The sequence below is a fragment of the Thalassophryne amazonica genome, chromosome 6 (assembly GCF_902500255.1).
Source record: "Thalassophryne amazonica chromosome 6, fThaAma1.1, whole genome shotgun sequence".
NCBI lineage: Eukaryota > Metazoa > Chordata > Actinopteri > Batrachoidiformes > Batrachoididae > Thalassophryne > Thalassophryne amazonica.
The window spans coordinates 11,539,114-11,559,501 of record NC_047108.1 but is presented as its reverse complement, the minus strand read 5'-3'; the positions used below and the strand labels follow the sequence as shown (position 1 = coordinate 11,559,501).

At 42.0% G+C, this 20,388-nt stretch overlaps 1 protein-coding gene across 1 annotated transcript in view; it reads right to left on the bottom strand.

Moving 5' to 3' along the window:
- The window catches only part of celsr3 (cadherin, EGF LAG seven-pass G-type receptor 3), a 258,686-nt gene that overhangs the window by 44,869 nt on the left and 193,429 nt on the right, over positions 1 to 20,388 (bottom strand). The window contains exons 12-13 of the mRNA XM_034171441.1: positions 18,195 to 18,305; positions 17,878 to 18,046 (exon numbers count right to left, since the gene is read on the bottom strand). Of these exons, the coding sequence (XP_034027332.1) occupies positions 17,878 to 18,046; positions 18,195 to 18,305 (280 nt within the window). The remainder of the gene's footprint in view (positions 1 to 17,877; positions 18,047 to 18,194; positions 18,306 to 20,388) is intronic.

The window sequence follows — 20,388 nt, the reverse complement described above, 5'->3', positions numbered from 1 at the left end:
CGCTCATTCATCTGACGTGTATCAAAAAGAGAGAGAAGAGAGGGTGGCAAAATCCAACCACTCGTCTGCGCTGTGACACCTGGGGAGGGGATCAGGTAGAGGACTGCCTGTTGGGGTCCCTGTGTGCCCTGTGGCCACCACAGTAGCCATGAAGGCCTGACAGGGTCCCTGAACACGAGACAGGTAATGAATCTCTGGTGAAACAAGAAGTCCTCAACGGTGGATCAGGCGGACGAGGTGATGCTTCAAACCCAACGGACCCCGATTGTCTGGGATTTCCTAGTCATTTGATCAGGTCAAGGATCTGTCAAGGACCGTGTGGTAGTCGGCATGCAACAACATTCCCACATTAAACAAACCCACACACAGGCATCTCGAGATCAACTGGGCCTATTCAGTCATCTCCACATCTACCAGTCCGGGAATCGATCAAAAGACTGTCTTCTTCGCCACTGAAGGATTACCACAATGAAAAAGGGATATTTGAAAACTGAGTGGAAAGACTGTGGCTGTCAAATACATTCATTTAACCAGACCAGCATTCAAAGAGCACGTTCCTTCAGTGGGATTCATTCATTCATCTTGAACCACTGATTTGCTTGAAGACAACGTAGACTGTGTATATACTGGACAAAGCCTCTGTGTTGCCACTCATAGGTCTTCTGACCCTGAAGAGTCATTTTGAAGCTGGATGTCTTCATGTTGGCAGTGCTAACTCTATATGGATGCTTATTCACCATCTTTGGATGGTTTTCCATCTTTTTGTAAATTATTTTTATTTCTTCAAATAGACAAACTAATATTTAAACTAATAGTTCCTTTGAAACCGATCATCATGAAGTGGTTTGTTTACCGGAGAAGGAGGCCGTCATTTTGGTATACGGACAACAGTTCAACGCGCATTCTTATTGGTCGAAAAATGAGGCTTCGCTCTCACTGCCTCCGATGCGCTTACCGAGTCTGCGGGCTCAGTAAGCGCGGCCACTCACACCGCCCCATGTCTGCTGTGCGGAGCTGTGGCCAACTCCGGCAACAGGTCCAGAGACTGCTCGAACATTTCTACACGAGCGGGCATGGAAACACTTCTGTTTTTATGAGGAGCGGTCTGGCAGCCCGCAAGGGTAGGCTTCTTGTGGAAAAATCTGCAGCACCTCAGGGTCTCCGTAACCGCAGCCGCAGAACTCCGTGGGCACCGAGAGAGGTTTGTGTCTTTTTAATGACTTGGATTCTCTGTGGGGCCCACATCCGTACCCCGCAATGGTAACACCGGAGGCAGTGTGAGCGAGGGGTGACAATGACTCTCCACGTGGAATCACTTTTCACCGTACGCTCTTGTGAAGGTAGTAAATGCGCAACAATGTCTCGATGTTCACAATTTCGATGTAGACAATTTCCTGCCTGCTTCCCGCGCCAAATCTCATAGCATCGTTCAACAAATTTTCTACCTTGTCAGTTTCTCATCATTTATTTCCAAATTCCACAAGATAAATACAGGTATGGCAATAATTTAATGCTGATATCATTTAAGCAAGTAAATTCTGTGATATTTTGGTATTGTTGTATGATAAATGTAATGCTTAGGGAGTAAAACATGGCAATCATTGAAGTTTGTTACCACCAATGGCACCATCCACAACGCATTTTAGTATGTGGCCATGTCTTTTTTTTTGGTTGCTAAACTGTTAAATCACCTGCCAAATCAATAGAATCTTTGATACAAGCTTAAATAGTTCCTATGTAGTCTCTTTCCATGAGAAATACATCTTGTATTGAAACAAATTACAATTATACAGAGTGTGTGTGTGTGTGTGTGGGGGGGGGGGGGGGGTAACCCCCTGTTGAGAAAGAAAATCAATAAATTTCTGTTTAAAATTGAAAAAAAAATGGTGAGATAAAAATCTCTCCTGCTGCAGTTTGAGCTGTGCTAATCAAATAGTTGATATACATATACACTTAACAAAAATATAAATGCAACACTTTTGGTTTTGCTCCCATTTTGTCTGAGATGAACTCAAAGATCTAAAACTTTTTCCACATACACAATATCACCATTTCCCTCAAATATTGTTCACAAACCAGTCTAAATCTGTGATAGTGAGCACTTCTCCTTTGCTGAGATAATCCATCCCACCTCACAGGTGTGCCATATCAAGATGCTGATTAGACACCATGATTAGTGCACAGGTGTGCCTTAGACTGTCCACAATAAAAGGCCACTCTGAAAGGTGCAGTTTTGTTTTATTGGGGGGGATACCAGTCAGTATCTGGTGTGACCACCATTTGCCTCATGCAGTGCAACACATCTCCTTCGCATAGAGTTGATCAGGTTGTCAATTGTGGCCTGTGGAATGTTGGTCCACTCCTCTTCAATGGCTGTGCGAAGTTGCTGGATATTGGCAGGAACTGGTACACGCTGTCGTATACGCCGGTCCAGAGCATCCCAAACATGCTCAATGGGTGACATGTCCGGTTTGTATGCCGGCCATGCAAGAACTGGGACATTTTCAGCTTCCAAGAATTGTGTACAGATCCTTGCAACATGGGGCCGTGCATTATCCTGCTGCAACATGAGGTGATGTTCTTGGATGTATGGCACAACAATGGGCCTCAGGATCTCGTCACGGTATCTCTGTGCATTCAAAATGCCATCAATAAAATGCACCTGTGTTCTTCGTCCATAACAGACGCCTGCCCATACCATAACCCCACCGCCACCATGGGCCACTCGATCCACAACATTGACATCAGAAAACCGCTCACCCACACGACGCCACACACGCTGTCTGCCATCTGCCCTGGACAGTATGAACCGGGATTCATCCGTGAAGAGAACACCTCTCCAACGTGCCAAACGCCAGTGAATGTGAGCATTTGCCCACTCAAGTCGGTTACGACGATGAACTGGAGTCAGGTCGAGACCCCGATGAGGACGACGAGCATGCAGATGAGCTTCCCTGAGACAGTTTCTGACAGTTTGTGCAGAAATTCTTTGGTTATGCAAACCGATTGTTTCAGCAGCTGTCCTAGTGGCTGGTCTCAGACGATCTTGGAGGTGAACATGCTGGATGTGGAGGTCCTGCGCTGGTGTGGTTACACGTGGTCTGCGGTTGTGAGGCTGGTTGGATGTCCTGCCAAATTCTCTGAAACGCCTTTGGAGACGGCTTATGGTAGAGAAATGAACATTCAATACACGATCAACAGCTCTGGTTGACATTCCTGCTGTCAGCATGCCAATTGCACGCTCCCTCAAATCTTGCGACATCTGTGGCATTGTGCTGTGTGATAAAACTGCACCTTTCAGAGTGGCCTTTTATTGTGGACAGTCTAAGGCACACCTGTGCACTAATCATGGTGTCTAATCAGCATCTTGGTATGGCACACCTGTGAGGTGGGATGGATTATCTCAGCAAAGGAGAAGTGCTCACTATCACAGATTTAGACTGGTTTGTGAACAATATTTGAGGGAAATGGTGATATTGTGTATGTGGAAAAAGTTTTAGATCTTTGAGTTCATCTCATACAAAATGGGAGCAAAACCAAAAGTGTTGCAATATATATATATATATATATATATATATATATATATATATATATATATATATATATATATATATATACACACACGCCTGTCGGTTGCGTCATTCACCTGTGGGCAGGCTTTGAGTGAGCACTGGTCCACCCCTCTCGTCGTTGTTTCATTACGAGGAAATGGCGGAATGATTTGGGCTTTTTTTCCATCGGAATGTTTTCAGAAACTGTTAGAGACAGGCAGCTGGAAACCATTTGAAAATGTATCTGGCTTTCGGTGAAAATTTTACGGGCTTCACAGAGAATAAGGAGTGTTACTACAGCTTTAAGGACGGCCCACAATGGCGCACGGCTCGCTGCGCTCCGAGCCGCCATCGAGAGGCAGAAAACACCACATCATTTCTAAACGGATCACTGTGTGGAGCCGGGACCGTCGTGTGCAATTTCTCTGGTTATCACAAGAGCTGGACATCAGCCATTTTCCGTCAGATTTCACTTTTAACAAGAGATTTTGTCATTGAAAGCCGCGCGGAGGCTTCGCGCGTCACGACCAATTCGCTGATGAAGCGAGACAAAGGAACACCTCCATTTCGGAGTGCCAGAGGACAAGTTGGTACATGCCTATCTCGGCTTTCAGTGCTTACCAGTCGAGTGAGTATAAGAGAAATTGTGGAGAGCTGGGCTTGTCCCAACTTGTCCTCTGGCACTCCGAAATGGATGATCAATAGTAGTACTAGGGCTGACTGAAAACCACCTTCCACTTCCTGTTCTTACGCACCTCATGGTATTCAGTGTGGCAGTTGGCACAAACTGTTGGCAGCAATGCTGACAGTATAGACTATGATGGAGACAATTAATTAAGGCAACATCACACGGGATGACCAGAAAGGGTGTATGATGACTAGGATGTGGAAAAACTCCCTTTTGACAGGAAGAAACCTCCAGCAGAACCAGGCTCAGGGAGGGGCAGTCTTCTGCTGGGACTGGTTGGGGCTGAGGGAGAGAACCAGGAAAAAGACATGCTGTGGAGGGGAGCAGAGATCGATCACTAATGATTAAATGCAGAGTGGTGCATACAGAGCAAAAAGAGAAAGAAACAGTGCATCATGGGAACCCCCCAGCAGTCTAAGTCTATAGCAGCATAACTAAGGGATGGTTCAGGGTCACCTGATCCAGCCCTAACTATAAGCAGTCTGAAAGTCCAACTTACTATGAGCATATAGTCCCCAAAGATGGTTTTGCACCAAATTTCACAAAAATTCTATGAACAGTTTTCAGAAAATTAGGGATGCATCGATACCACTACAAGTATGAGTACATACATTTTGGTACTTGTCGATACTGAGTACCGATAGAAATACTTAATGATACCATTACAGCGTTATGATGACTTTGAAATCATGTTTTATTTATCAGTTGTTCCTTACTTTTTGACTGTAACTGCTACCAGTATCATTAGCTTTGTTTTTATTTTCAAACATTTCATTTAAATCATGTTACATCACTTTTTGACTACAACAAATTGTCCTTTAATGTTAACTGTGTGCTTCTTCGTAAACATGACACTGCCAGACATCTCACTTAAATGTAACCTGTAAAATAAACAACACCAGCAACAGAACTGAAACTGTCCATCACTAACTATTTATGTCTGTGAGGACTAAAAGACTTTTTTTCAAAATGTGAGGGACAGATTCATTTTAATGAAAAGAAGCTTCTCTGTGTTATCAGCACCGGTAACATACACAAATACAAACTATGAACATTTTTTTTCCCTTTCCCCCAAAGGTAGAACATGTAATATTGATGAGCTTGGCATGCGTGTGCACACACACACTGCTGTGCGGCATCTCCACCACACGCTGAGGCAAAACAGAGTAATTTTAACATTATTTTAGTTTTCTTTGTGGATCATGGGATAATTTCCCTCGCATGCAGACAGACTTGCCCGTTGCCTGTGGTAAATCAGCCATTAACGAGGCGCAGTGACTCAATTTCTTGCCCAAATTGTGGCTCGTGGAGGTGAGCGGGGGTTCTGAACGCCACTCAATGGACATTCTGCAAACGGATTACACACCTGTTACGGACCGAGCTGGTCTGCCATTGGCCAGAACAACAACAACAAGAGCTGAAACTCACCAACCTGATGGACAATCTCTGCCGCTGAAACCCTGATCAGAGCTCTGATGGAGGAAATGTTGCGCAAAGTGCCGAAGTCACGGAACAACTTTGTTTTCAGCCACACGAGGAACAAAAGTATTTTCAGATGTTTTCCAAACTCAGGAGGCTTTGTGTGGATTATTTTTCTTAAACTTGTATGATGATGAATTCCACTGTAACAAACAGGTAAGACTTTTTATTTACTATGTGTGAATTTACTCCACATGATGGACAGCGGCTTTCTGCCAATTAATGCACAGCATTGATGGATGTATTTGACTTATGAGTAAATTACATGAAAGCCTGTAATAATCAATAAATTAGCTGGATCATTGTTAAAGCTGCAGTGTTCAAAACGTATGAAAAAAGTAGCAGTTATAGTCCAGAAATTTCGGAGCATGTGCGTGAAAATCAGACATTGAGAGGTTGACATCACGCTGCTGTAAAGGGGCATCAGGTCAGAGTATCGGAGACATTTTATGATGACAAGTACAAGAAAATGAAAACGGGATCGGGCCAATACCCGATACTGGTATCGCATCGGTGCATCCCTACAGAAAATCAAACCCCACACGGCATGCCAGTCTTGATGGTATTAGGTCCACAGGACTAACAACAGCACGTGTTGGACCATGGACTTGTATAAGTCCTGATGACGGGCGTAACAAATGACTGATGATTGATTTGGAAAAGGATGACTACAGCTACAGGAAATGAAGCAGAGTGTGAATTCTACTAAAGCATTGTAATCATTAAGTAGTCACTCAGAACCAGTTAAGTAACATCAGCTTTAATCTCTAAAAGAAGCAACTGTTTCCTATTAGTCATCAGTTCTCAACCAACAGGAGCAAAGCACATTCCTTAAAACATCAATGATCACACAAACCCACATACAAAGGAAATCATCTTACAGATCACAGGCATCTTGTCAGTGATCTGTAATCACCTTTCACTGATTACAAATCACTGACAAGACGTCCCCTCCTCCACCCCATCACCATCAGTTGGTCCCCATCCTCCATCCCCTGCCATTTCCATCAGCAGGATTCATGATCATCTCAAATCTACTATCTGCCATATTTAAAATATCAGAGTATAACCTTCTGTGCATCATCTTGTTGCATTAAAATGATCAACTTTTACTCACCTCCTGAGTCCTTCTGGTAGAACTGTATGAGCTTCAGAATATCTTGTGTTTCTTTTGAAAAAGGTAAGTTTAGCACGTCAGGCTGGCTCTTACGTCAGTATAATTTTCTCTCATAGCAGTGTTCCAACCTTCTTCTTTTGCACTGAGACATTAGTTGTGTGTATGTGCTAGTGTTGCTGCCAAGCTACAACCTGTTGCTGTTTCGAATTCTTTTTGTAAAAAAACGAATCTGAGCTACCTGATGTCAGCACAGTTACTAATTTTTGTGGATCCAGATTATAAGTCGCTCTTCTGACATGGTTTTTATTAATGACATCATTGAGGTTAGTTGACTTCGACTTGATTTTCATGACGCAAGTGTCAACTTATAAAAAGTCTAAAGGTATCTTGAGCTCGTCAGATCAGGAAGCCAATTTTACCTGCATGACCTAAGTTTTGTGGGATGGTAATGGCAGATCTTATTACCACTATAAACCATCCATAAAACCAGACTTAGCTCCAATGACGTACGCCACCGCCGCCACCGCCGAGAAAACAATCACACACCCCAAACTCTACAAACCCAGCATGGAAAACATCTTCATTCATTGCTTTTACAACCGTTTGAAATCAAATCTCATCAATAAAAGATATTCTTGCATGAGGCGCCATCTGTCACACCACGTGCTGACTCAGCACTGCGTAGAAATGCACTTTGAATTTCTGCTTTTGTAGAAGAACAGAACTTAACAGAAAGGCACACCACAACCAAACCACCACAGAAGATAAAATACCGTCTGAGGAAAAGTGTATTTGTCAAATAACGCTTTCAGTAACACTTAACATCTCCATAAACACAAACACTGAGAAATAAGTCATTTGTGAATAAGTGAGCGTTCCGGTTCCCAAACCCTGAACATGTTTTCTGTGATGGTTTCCGTCGTGTTTGGGGAACTGGAGCAGACATAAATCAACAGAGCTGTAATTTATCACATTAAATTCACATTTTCACAACCTGTAGCAACTGGCAGCAACTGCCGAGTGAACGCGGCCACACTCAGAAGCACACTGCAGTACACATCAGCAGAAACACACAAATGTGCAGAGCCAGAGGACAGCGCAGCAGATGTCTCTCTGCCGGCTTGAGCAGAGCATTTCCTTCATATGTGCAATTTGCAATTTGCCCAAAAATCCATTGAAAATGCCGTGTTTCTGTCCCCGAAAGTAGAGAAATTACGTTATGCGTCATATTTTACCCCTTTAGCGCCCGCCCTCAAACGAGACTGCGGTGCCCAATAATCCCACAAAGTTTGAAAGATCTTGTTTATCAGTTTATTCAGGATCTAATTCCTGCAGTGGAAACTTTAGTTCCTCAAATGCACAGTGGCTTAAATAGCATTTCAAACAAGAAAAGAAAAGAAAAACAACCCTGTGTACTTCATGTGCTGTCAAAATGCATAATTTTGGGCTGAGTATTGAATTTTTTTTGAAGCATGCTGGTGCCTTTATGACATCATTGGGCTTGGCTACATTTCTGTCACAGAAAGAGAAATGGGTTGAAATTTTGATTCTGAGACGCTCCCACTAAAAACCAGCAACTCTTGACCAAGTGAAGTGTGAAAATGTGGAATTTTCTTGAAGGTGGAGCGAGACGTGATGTGGCAGCAGCACTGTAGACGCTGCTGGTTTCACGAGACTCATGAAGTTAGTTTCAACATCAGTCCACAACAAACTCACTCAGATGAAAGAGAATTATTCAAAGCTTCACTGCTTTTATGAAACTTTGATTTGTCTCTGAGCAGCGTTCAGTGTGCAACAGTTTCTATATTTAATGTTCTTTGTGCTGACGAAACATAATCATGTGCTAATAATGTGTGTGTGTGAGTTTATTGTAAATAGGCCTGTGCTGTGTGTTTCTCTCAGGGTGTGAAAGAGTCAGTGTGTGTGCTCCATATTAATGAGCTAAGGTGTTAGCATTAGCTTGAGGGTGTGTGCAGGATGCTGCGGGGGGGGGGGGGGGGGGTAGCGCTGCGTCTCTGATGCCCCGCCGCGCTGTCAGGCCCGAGGTGCTCTTGCGTTCACATCCTCCGCTCAAAACAAACACTCATTAATTTCTCCTTCACCACCTTCACCGCAGCTTTAATCTCACATTCTCTCATCTGCAAACTTTTCTTTCATTAGCGACTCTTCTTTCATTTCTAATTTAGACACTGTGGACGCTGCAGCTGCAGCTATCGACTGCTTTCACATTCCAACAAACGCTCACCGGAACGGCAATCACATCAGTTGGGAAGTTGAACGCAGAAGAAAACATATCAGAAAATAAAATAAAATACAATAAAATAAGTGAAGCATTCATGTATTAGTCACACTCATAATCCAGAAAAGTTCATCTGAACAGAAGGAGTGCGATCTTATGTGGCCCAAACATTAATAAGCTGAGGAAGACAAGTGTCTGATTTGATGGGTATTGATAAGATTTTATCGATATCGATGCCATGATCGATTCTGCTTATCAGTCCGATTCTTTATCGATACCCTTATCGCTTTACAGGTTTCCTATGTCAACAAACTTTTATTGAGTCTTAAAGTAAATAAATATGAAATTGGTCACTGGCTCCTTGATCTCTGGACATAAATAAAAATAAATAAATCTGTAGTTTTTGTCAAAATCATTTCCTTTCAGACATTTTGGCATGAATGTCTCTCCGTACCTCTGAGCTGAGCTCAGTCTGCTGCTGCACGTCAGAGCAGGATGCCTCATTTTGGGAGGAAAAAAACATTTGATTGATTGCAGTTTGTATTACAACATTTGGAAAGAGGTGTCATTTGATTTAAACAGCGTTTTGCTTTGAAGTTATTAATTCCGACTGGATTCTATCGTTCTAACTTGACTCGACAAAAAAAAAGCTGAAACCCAAAAATACCCCCCAACACCACCTGTATGAAAATGTTTGAATTCTAGAAGCTCTGAAATGCAATCTGGGACTATTCCAGACAATAAACTGCAGTGAGTGCAGCATCTATTTTAGTGAGAGAAAAAAAAACAACTTTCCTTATTCAAATTCATTCCAGTAGTATTCTGCTCTTACTAGGATGCAGCAGTTTTCTAGTTTGGCAGATAGTTCTGGAGGAAATAACTAAAGAAATTAACACATTGAAAATATGGTTTGACCGAAACAAACTGTCATTAAACTTAAATAAAACAGGGATGAAATGGAGGTGTGAGAGTCACTAGGTGTTCACAGGAAACACTTATTTATTTCTATATTTATGCTCATTGTTATTTGGTTTTATATTTTCTGTTGTGTTTTTTTAATCAGGTTCTTTTTGTCTCTTTCTCTAAAATTGTATTGTAGCAGTATTAGCTATTATTACTATTATTGTTGTTGCTATTATTATTATTATTATTAATATTTAAACAAAAACAAATTTAAAAAATATTACAATTTGTAATACATTCAACTCTTCTACGACAACAAACACTGAGCCATTAATTATTATACAGAAAACAAATGTACACAAACGTGCTGAGATGCGAACAGCTTAATGCTAACTTTAACATTGAAAATGCCACAGACATGCTAATGCGTTAGCATTGGACCCGTTTTTAAGTTATAAAATACATATATCAACTGTTTCAGAAGACCATAACAGGTCAGTTTAACATAAAAAGGTAAATATTACTCACATACATGTGCTCTTTGGGGTTTTAGCGGGGAAAAATTAAGATAAAGCGAAATAAAACCAACAAATTCGCGGGTTGAATCAATGCTTCATTGCTTCAAGCTTCAAGGAAGAGTCACGCTGCAGAAACGGTTGATTACAGACCCTGCAGGGTTTCTGTAATCAACATGAGATGATAATTTTCCCACCAAACACTCCTAAAAACAATGGCCGCTCTGAAGGACCGATAATCGTAATCGTTAAGCAAAAAAGCTATTGATGTCGGTGGATTGAATCATTTCTTAACAATACCCTAAGAGAACCGGTTCTCGATACCCAACCCTAATCTGATTACACATATAAAATGTGTAATAAATTGGACACAGATTACAGACATTTTTCTACAATGACATCATGTCCACAGTGGTTGATGTGGCCCTGTTGTTTCACAGGTTGAGGAAACACAGTGAATGTGTTTGTCCAAGGGCACAGACGGGCAGCATAACTGGGAATCAAACCCAGGTCTAAACATTGCTAGCCTTCAGTATCCCACTGAACTACAGTACCTGCTTCAAGTCAAATATATACAGTATGTCTGTCTTACAGTTGCACCTGTTTTTGCTTCAGGGTTGCTATAGCGGCACCAACACAGATCCTCACTGGGATTTGGCCAAAGATTTACGCCGATGTCCTTCCTGACGCAACCCACTTTAATCTAGAGAAACGAGCACAGCCCCTGGACTGGCTCCCATCCAAGTACTAACCAGGACCTACCCTGCTTAGCATCTGAGATTTGACAGGATCAGGCTTGCACAGAGCAGACTGGCTGCAAATGTTGTCTGACAAGTGCATAACTTAAACTGCTATGTTTTAAACATTTTCCTGTCTTTTCTGGGAAGCTTTGGGTTTCGTACAGTCTGGTACTCTAATAAATTCAGCTTTCAAAGTCATCTTTATAATCAAAACAGTCTCAGCATATGTAATGCAGCTTTTTGAACAGACCATCAATAATGGCTTTTATCAATCAAACACCCGTTTCTTTGTTTTGTTTTGTTTTTTTTGTTTTTGTGTGAACAGCCTGTAACACACAATTTTCATATATCATTATGCAATTTTTACAGAGGATTCATATCCTGATAGGCGAGAACTGATTTAATTTTCAAGGTCATAGGTCAAAGTCAGCAAAAATCTTAGAAAAATGGAAATATCCCTATCTTTAACATTGAACAAATTTTCAAAAATTCATAACTGTCAAAAAGATTGAATTTCTTTCATATTTAGAATAAGAATAGTGTCCTTTATTCACTAACAAAGTTTGATGCAGATTACAGATTTTGAGGCATTTAAATTTAACACTGAAAACACCATTTAATGTATATTTTACATTATATCTTAATCAAACGTGCCCCAATCACTCTCATGTTTGAAAGTGAGGTGCAAATTGACACTCACTATCACCTGACAAAGTTTGATCCCGTATCACCGACTGAACGGTCCCCTCTAAAAACTGGTCCACCCTGCCTTCACAGTGTCTTCACTGTGCATGCATCTGAGACTGACTGTCTGAGTCCGACTCTCTACACCCAACGCGATCAAAGGGAATAATGTGATTATTAACCATCAGATGACAAGGTAAAACCTTTTAAACAATTCTAAAGTCAGTTTAAAGCAGAAACAAGGTGATAATCAGTGAATCGCTACTGCCACTCTGAAATGTCAGAGTCAGACGTGCTGCTGTGGTGCTCTGATCGATCCCCTGTGTTGTGGGCTGGGGTGTTTGGCTGGCTTGGTTTTTGTTTTCTGTTTCTCCCACCAGGTGGTATGCATTCAGGACTGAGTGGCTGAGCATCAGGACCTCACCCTGAACACCTGAGGCTTGTTTTCACGTGCAGGTCATCAGGACTCACAGCTGTGGTGTATTTTGTCTTGATCAGAGATTGCTGCATTTAAACCTTGAATGCACAGTGTGTGATTGCCAGAGACTCGACCTTGTGAGCAGACGTGTGAGATCGACATCAGGAGAACAATCTCACCATCACGGACGCAGAGACCGCTCCAGGTTTGATGCCACAGTCTGTGAAGGAGGATTGGGTGAGGTCTCACGCTCTTCAGCACACTTCCTGAGGTAATTTGGTTTTGGTGACTTTTATGAAGTAATGACAGTGGATTTGGTGTCCCTCACACCTTGTGTTATTGAGCTGTCACGTTATGCTACTTGTCTAATCAGCTTCTGCTGCAGTGGAGATTTGAACTGAGTTGTTCCGTGCCTGCAGGGTGAGAAGCTGATGTATAGATTTAAGCCAGGAAGTGTTTGCTGATTGCGTGCACCTTTGAGTTGTGTCTCTCTGTATGGAGTTGGACTCACCTCCATGTTTTCTTTCTTCACAGACTTGGTTTGTCGCGGCCACCTGGGGGGTGTCGGCGGGGTCCCTGGGTCCGAACTGCTGTGGCTCCGGACCGTTTGCGCTGTTGAGAGCGCACCGTGTTTCCACCTCACCAGACCGCGGACTTTTTAGTTGTTTAGCACTTCACCCACTGTTATGTTTATTAAATTCTGTTACCTTTTGAACCATGCTCTGCTTATTTTATGCTGGGTCCTTTCAAACGCTGGGTCGGTGCTCTGACCGCGTCCGAAACATAACACCCTGTCTTTTATGATGAAATAATGCTGAATTTATGTGGAAATGATTGTTGTACAAAAGCTTCAGATATCTGTCACTGAGATAGATGATGACTGGAATGCAGTTTGACGCAGAAACGAGGTAATAATCAGTGCACCACTGCTGACGCTCGGAAATGATGCATGTGCAACGAAAGGCAGGGTGGAATGTTTGGTCGGCGACACCGGATCTGATGCAGATTGTGGACATTTGAATTTAACATTGAAAAGCCCATTTGATGTAGATTTTGCATTATATCTTCAATCACTCTCATTTGTGACAATGAGGTGCAAACTGGTGCTCTCAATAAATAGACAAAGTTTGAGCTGCATCTCATCTGTACTGTGTATTTAGCAGATATTTGATTTTAACATTGAAAAGCCCTTTTGATCTATATTTAGTATTATATTTATTTTTATTTGATTATATTTTATTTCATGCATTTTTTGCCTCTTAAAGGTATAGTGCCACTGGGTTTTTAAAGATATTCACTGTGTAATTCCCCCCAGAAAATATGTTCTCTTCATTAAAATGAGCTGTAATTTTGCAACATGTTAAAAAACACATCACATTACTACATTACTACATTATAATGCTTGGATTTCAGTAGGAACTAAATTTTCCCAGTTTTGTGAAATTTGAAAGGCCCTATAGCTTTTTCTTCTTCTCTCCTTCAGTTTAAACATAAGTGATCTTCTGCAATCACCTCTGATCAGCAGCTCTTTAATCAATATGTGCACAGTGATGACAACTGAACAGGAGCATTAATAATATAGATATCAAATATAACTGCATCGCTCCTTCCTCTCTGTCTATTACTGCTTTTCTGTGTGTATATGTGTGCATGCGCGCGAGCGTGTGTGTGTGTGTGTGTGTGTGTGTGTGTTGTTTGCCGCTTCTGTGTGGATTTATTCCCCAAAGTGTTTTCAGGCTGTTTGGCTTTCACTTTGCTTCCTCTCTTCTCTCCTTCTCTACTTTCCTTCAAACTTTTAGCATTTATCTAAAACTATTTCTGTCACCCGCCTCTTCATTACCCTTTCCATTTTTAAATCTGCCATGTTTTCATCTTTTGTTTTCCCTCTGTTTTCTTCTTTTTGCCTCTTTTCCCATTCTATTCTTCTAATGAGGTTTTTTTTTCTCCTCTGCATTAATTCTGCCTCCTTATATTTGTTGTGTGTTGGGGGGTGTGGCTGGATGTTTTGGTGTTCTTTTCTTTTCTTTGCTCTTCAGGTGGCATGAGAACTGATTTGTCTGTGGAGAAGGTGCTGGCTGAAGAATCCTTCACCCTCATCAACATCATGTGTAGCACCTGTGACTGGTGCTCACATGCAACCTTAAAGACTTTCAGCTGAAGCAGATAATTAGATGGCGTTCTGCATTTAAGGCATGTGTGATTCAAGCAGAACTGCCGGGAACTCGACCTTGTGATGTCCGTTTGTGAGACGCCGAGGACCGCGCCTGGGTTTGACACATCGAGCCCGTGAAGCAAGGAAGGGTGAGGACACTTGCTGTCAGCACACATTAAAGGTGATTAAGTGTTCGACTAATTGTTGATAGTAACTTGGTGTTTTGTTACGCAGTATACTGGAATTGTGATGAGAATTGTGCAGTTTGCTTCTCACTACTGTGGCGTGCAGGATAAGTGATCCTCCACTTGTTGTGAGAAGCTACTCATTTGCATAAAGTTAAAAAATACAGACCTGAATGTGTTGCTGATAGCGTGTGTCTTTTGAAAGATATTGTTGTAACTGCTGACTTACCTCACCTCTTCTTTGCTTCACAGAGAGTCAGTTTGTCGTGTCCACCTGGGGGGTGTTTGTCTGGTGGTAGTGGGTGCAGGAACGCCGGGCTTCTATCCTTTTGGGCGCTTAAGAGCGTGCCAACAGTCACTCCACCAGAAGGACGTTCTTTTAGTTTTGTACACATTATTATGCACAGGTGAAAAATAAATTGTTTCTGTTGTTGGAACCGCTTTCTGGTTATTTTTAGCGCTGGGTTCTGTCTGACGCAGGTCCGCTCCTCAACCCGTGTCGACACATAACAATATTCGCCTGATGAAGGAGATTTTGCAGGTTAGCCTGCAGTCAGTTTCTTTTCCTCAGTCTCAGGTAAGTGGAACCTCATTATGCATTTCCAAATATCGATTTCACCCACACTAGAACTCCCAAGGACCTGCCAAATGGCAGTTATACCTTTAAATCCCAAGGTGCTGCCAAATGGCAGCTGCACTCCCTGGATTTACATCTCAACGACCCCCTTTCATGAGCTAATACACAGTAGCACCTTATTCAGCTTGCACATTTGTCCTCTTTGTGTCAGCAAAAATAAAAAATAGTTTCAGTTACATTTGTAAGAAGTAACTCTAAAGACAGAACCCAAGTACATAAGATAAAACAGATGTTTAGTTATAAAGAATAAAATAAACTTTTCAACTTTATCAGATTCTTTGACCATAAAGACATACCCATAGCTTTAGGAATGATATTTGTACCACTATTACTTCAATAGTTATTATGCTAATGTTTTGTTATTTCTATATTCTTAATATTTCTATTGTTACCAGGTGACATTTGACCTAGTTTGTCTGAACGCACCTGGCACTGCCACATCTCCTTTCTGTGAACTTGTTAGAAAAAACACAACACTTAGTAGAAGAAATTTAGATTCAAGATTCAAAGCTTTATTGTCATATGCACAGTACTTTGCTGCCCACACTGGATGTCCAAAATATCTTATATGCTCTGTGCTATAAAGCTTAGCCATCTCTGCGTCTCTCAGTCAACAGAGTGAGTATGTGTTGTGAGCTGGCTTTCCAGCACTTGCACATTCTGATCTAATGGCCCCCATGTACATAACAAAATGTGGCCTAATGAGATGTAAAGTACCCCAGTGCTGCCATTTGGCAGCGCTTGGTAGATAGAGGAGTAGTGTAAAAATGCTGGTAATCCCAGCATCGGCAGCCGCCCAAGCAGACAGGTGGCGTTATCATTCATCATTATTATTCTATATATATGCAGTTCAGCTCCTCTTTCACTTCTTCCTTCCTCATCAAATTGTTCAGAGTGTGAATCATTTTGATCAATTTATCTTCACACTTGTGATCAAACTTAATCAAAAAAGTGGTGCAATTTTTCCAACCTGGGGCTCTCGTTCCACTTTATTACCTCCGTGACGGAGGTCATGTGACTTTGCCTGTTTGGTTGTTTTTTTCAGAGATCACCATGAAACCTGAGGAAATGATCCGTGTTGCTGACAGGAAGAGGGAGACGATTGGGATCCAGATGTGGATTCTGGATCGTTTCTCTGTTTTATTCCTCAATGAAATTATTTTTCTGCATTTCTACCAATTTTGTCAAAAATTAATCATATATTCTTGATGACACTCGACAGTCCTAGCTACCTGCAGATCCAGATAATAAGTGTAAATCTGTTAAAGTAAAATATGCATTCAGACAGAGTTGATGTTAATGATGTGACTATATTATAAAATATGTCGTCACAAATGTGGATTAATGGTGTGATTTCCAATTAAATAGTTGGATTATTTGGTGATTGTGTGACCTCACTAAAGTGCCTCTCTGTTTTTCTCTGCCAATGAATAACGGTTTCAGAGCTGGTTAGAACACAAGTTATGGATTAATGGAGTTCAATTAAATTTCATGGTGTGATTATACTGGAGAAACATCGGAAAATTATGTTCTTTGGACAAATTTTGATCATATGCAAGCAATGTACAGATTGAAATAATCTAAATCCAACAGACTCTTTCTTCAGTTTCCCCACCCCTAGGTATGGTCACAGTAGTAGTTTTCAACAATGACAATGGGTTCTTGGTCATAATCTCATTATTGAGGATTCGCCCAGTTGATGTCGGCTGAAAACATCGTCATTTTAAAATCTCAACCGTACTTTCAAAGTAGGATCCTCGGTTGTAATCGTGTGAGAATTCTCCCAGTCAATAATCGATCCATCCATCTATTTTCTACACTCTCTTACTCCAATTATGGTCATGGAGGAGGTCAAGCCTATCCCAGTGAGGCGGGGTACACCCTGGACAGGATGCCAGTCTGTCGCAGGGCCACATATAGACGGACAAACACGTTCACACACACAGTCCCAGTTGATAATGGTCAAGATATCCTTGATCAATGCACCCAAACGCTACATTCGACATAAGATCCTCAGTCATACTCACTCAGTGGAGGATTCTCCTGGTTGACCCCAATTGTGACCAACCTCAGTTGACTTACCCTACCATCTAAATGGAGTCCCTGGTCATAACTGTAAGCCTAACCCTGTCCCGAACACTACAGACATTACCAGTAAGAGGCTCCTATCAATTATGGAAATTATGACTGAAGATCTTTTTTCTGAGGTAAGAAGTCTATTGGGGTTGATATCAGTTGACTGGATCTTCAATCGTTACAACAGAAAGTCTCGATAATGACCTCAAATCAGTAACTGCTGCTGGACAAATGAGTGGTTTTGTCTCACAGATTATTTAAACAGTTCAGCATTCATCATAATTATTTTGTATTAATTTATTATTGATCAACTAATAGTTTCATATGACTAAATGTAGCTTTATATTTTTTTTTTCTTGCTCAGACTCTCTTTGTCCTCTTTCTGAACATCTTTGATGATTTGAGGACAAGATAATAATGCACAAATAAAACAGAGACTCACTTGAAACTAAACCACATGCGCAAGAAGAACGCGGTCTCTGTGTCCACTCACCGGGCTCGCAGACACAGCTGTGCCGCTCCCATTGGTCCGAACAGTGGCTGTGGGCAGGGCAAGGGGAAGAAACGCATGGGTTCCCCACGTTGCAGCCGGTTTCCACTTTGACAGCCCTTGATGGGCGGGACAGGGGTGGGGCATCCGGCCGGACTCCTAAGCGAATGCCCTGCACAGAAAGAGGGACAGAGAGGAAATCAGTCCCATCATTATTTGACAGGAATCTGCCCATCAAAGATTCACAGCTCCAAATATCTGGCTCTGGAGTTTTCCCAGGTTCTTTCTATGAATATTAAATTCCAACCATCCAGACTCACCTGTATGCAGCCTTTTATGCCATTCTGAACCTCTCCAGAGCCGAGCACGCCGCCCACATGAAGATGTTTAACCTTCAAACCATGAATCTCATTTCCCACAATCACTGTTCCCTAATGGGAGAGACCCAAAAAACAGTGGTGAGGTCAAGATAAAGGGCAAAAAAAAAATCATTCTTATTATTATTAATAGCTGCTTGCATACTGATTATTTGAGCAAAGGTACACAAGGAGCACATTAAATAGATTATTATTATGCTCTTATATCAAACATCTAAGTTTCCTAAATAGGCAAGTTAGAAGTTAGAGGTTTGTTGTTTGTTGTCGTGCTTCATTGAAGGGGTGAGTATTTATTCAATGGTTATGTGTTTTTTTATTATCCCCAGATGTCTTTGACTTGCCCTGGATGGGTCGCCAGTCCACCTCAGGTTACTTCCCCAGCCACAACTCTTATCCAAATACAGGTGGGTGGACTGCGACAATGAAGATGAATTCTCTTGTCCAAGAACACAGAGAGGTAGCAGGGCGCACACACACGAGGGCCCTCATTTATCAAACTGTGCTTAGAAAAGGTCCTAAATGTTGTTATACAAACAAAATGATGGCTGCTTAAAAGCTATGCATTGATTGTGTTTCTTGCCAGAATAAAGGCCAAGAAAGAGAAGAAACTTTTTTGAAATGGAGATGGAGGTGGCTGCATGTAGCTAAAGCAGAAAGATGACTAAAATAAATGCAGTACATGACAATACTAGGTGGCGATCACATAGGCATGGTTTATGCACAATTATGTGCAAGTGAACAGTTGAAATGAGAGACCTGGAATCCAACCCCGATGTATACGAGGTCTGTCAATAAAGTAAGGGTCCTTTTTATTTTTTTCAAAAACTATATGGATTTCATTCATATGTTTTTACGTCAGACATGCTTGAACCCTCGTGCGCATGCGTGAGTTTTTCCACGCTTGTCGGTGACGTCATTCGCCTGTGAGCACTCCTTGTGGGAGGAGTCGTCCAGCCCCTCGTCGGAATTCCTTTGTCTGAGAAGTTGCTGAGAGACTGGCGCTTTGTTTGATCAAAATTTTTTCTAAACCTGTGAGACACATCGAAGTGGACACGGTTCAAAAAATTAAGCTGGTTTTCAGTGAAAATTTTAACGGCTGATGAGAGATTTTGAGGTGATACTGTCGCTTTAAGGACTTCCCACAGTGCGAGACATCGCGCAGCGCTCTCAGCCGCCGTCGTCAGCCTGTTCAAGCTGAAAACCTCCACATTTCAGGCTCTATTGATCCAGGACGTCGTGAGAGAACAGAGAAGTTTCAGAAGAAGTCGGTTTCAGCATTTTATCCGGATATTCCACTGTTAAAGGAGATTTTTTTAATGAAAGACGTGCGGACGGGTCCGCGCGTCGGGACGCAGCTGACGCGGTGAGGCGGCACAGGAAAAACACCTCCGTGTTGATAACCATTTGTAAAATCCAGGCAGCTTTTGATGGCTTTCAGTGGAGTGAGTATATGAGAAATTGTTTAACAGCAGGACATGTTCCAACTTGTCCTTAAGGCTTTCAACAGAGGTGTTTTTCCTGTGGCGGAGCGTCGCGGCGGCTGCGAGCCGACGCGCGGACCCGTCCGCACGTCTTTCATTAAAAAAATCTCCTTTAACAGTGGAATATCCGGATAAAATGCTGAAACGGACTTCTTCTGAAACTTCTCTGTTCTCTCACGACGTCCTGGATCAATAGAGCCTGAAATGTGGAGGTTTTCAGCTTGAAACAGGCTGATGACGCCGCCTGAGAGCGCTGAGCGACGTCTCGCACCGTGGGAAGTCCTTAAAGCGACAGAATCACCTCAAAATCTCTCATCAGCTGTTAAAATTTTCACTGAAAACCAGCTTAATTTTTCGAACCGTGTCCACTTCGATGTGCCTCACAGGTTTAGAAAAAATTTTGATCAAACAAAGCGCCAGTCTCTCAGCAACTTCTCAGACAAAGGAATTCCGACGAGGGGCTGGACGACTCCTCCCACAAGGAGTGCTCACAGGCGAATGACGTCACCGACAGGCGTGGAAAAACTCACGCATGCGCACGAGGGTTCAAGCATGTCTGACGTAAAAACATATGAATGAAATCCATATAGTTTTTGAAAAAAATAAAAAGGACCTATACTTTATTGACAGCCCTCGTATATTGGTGTCGGCTCTGT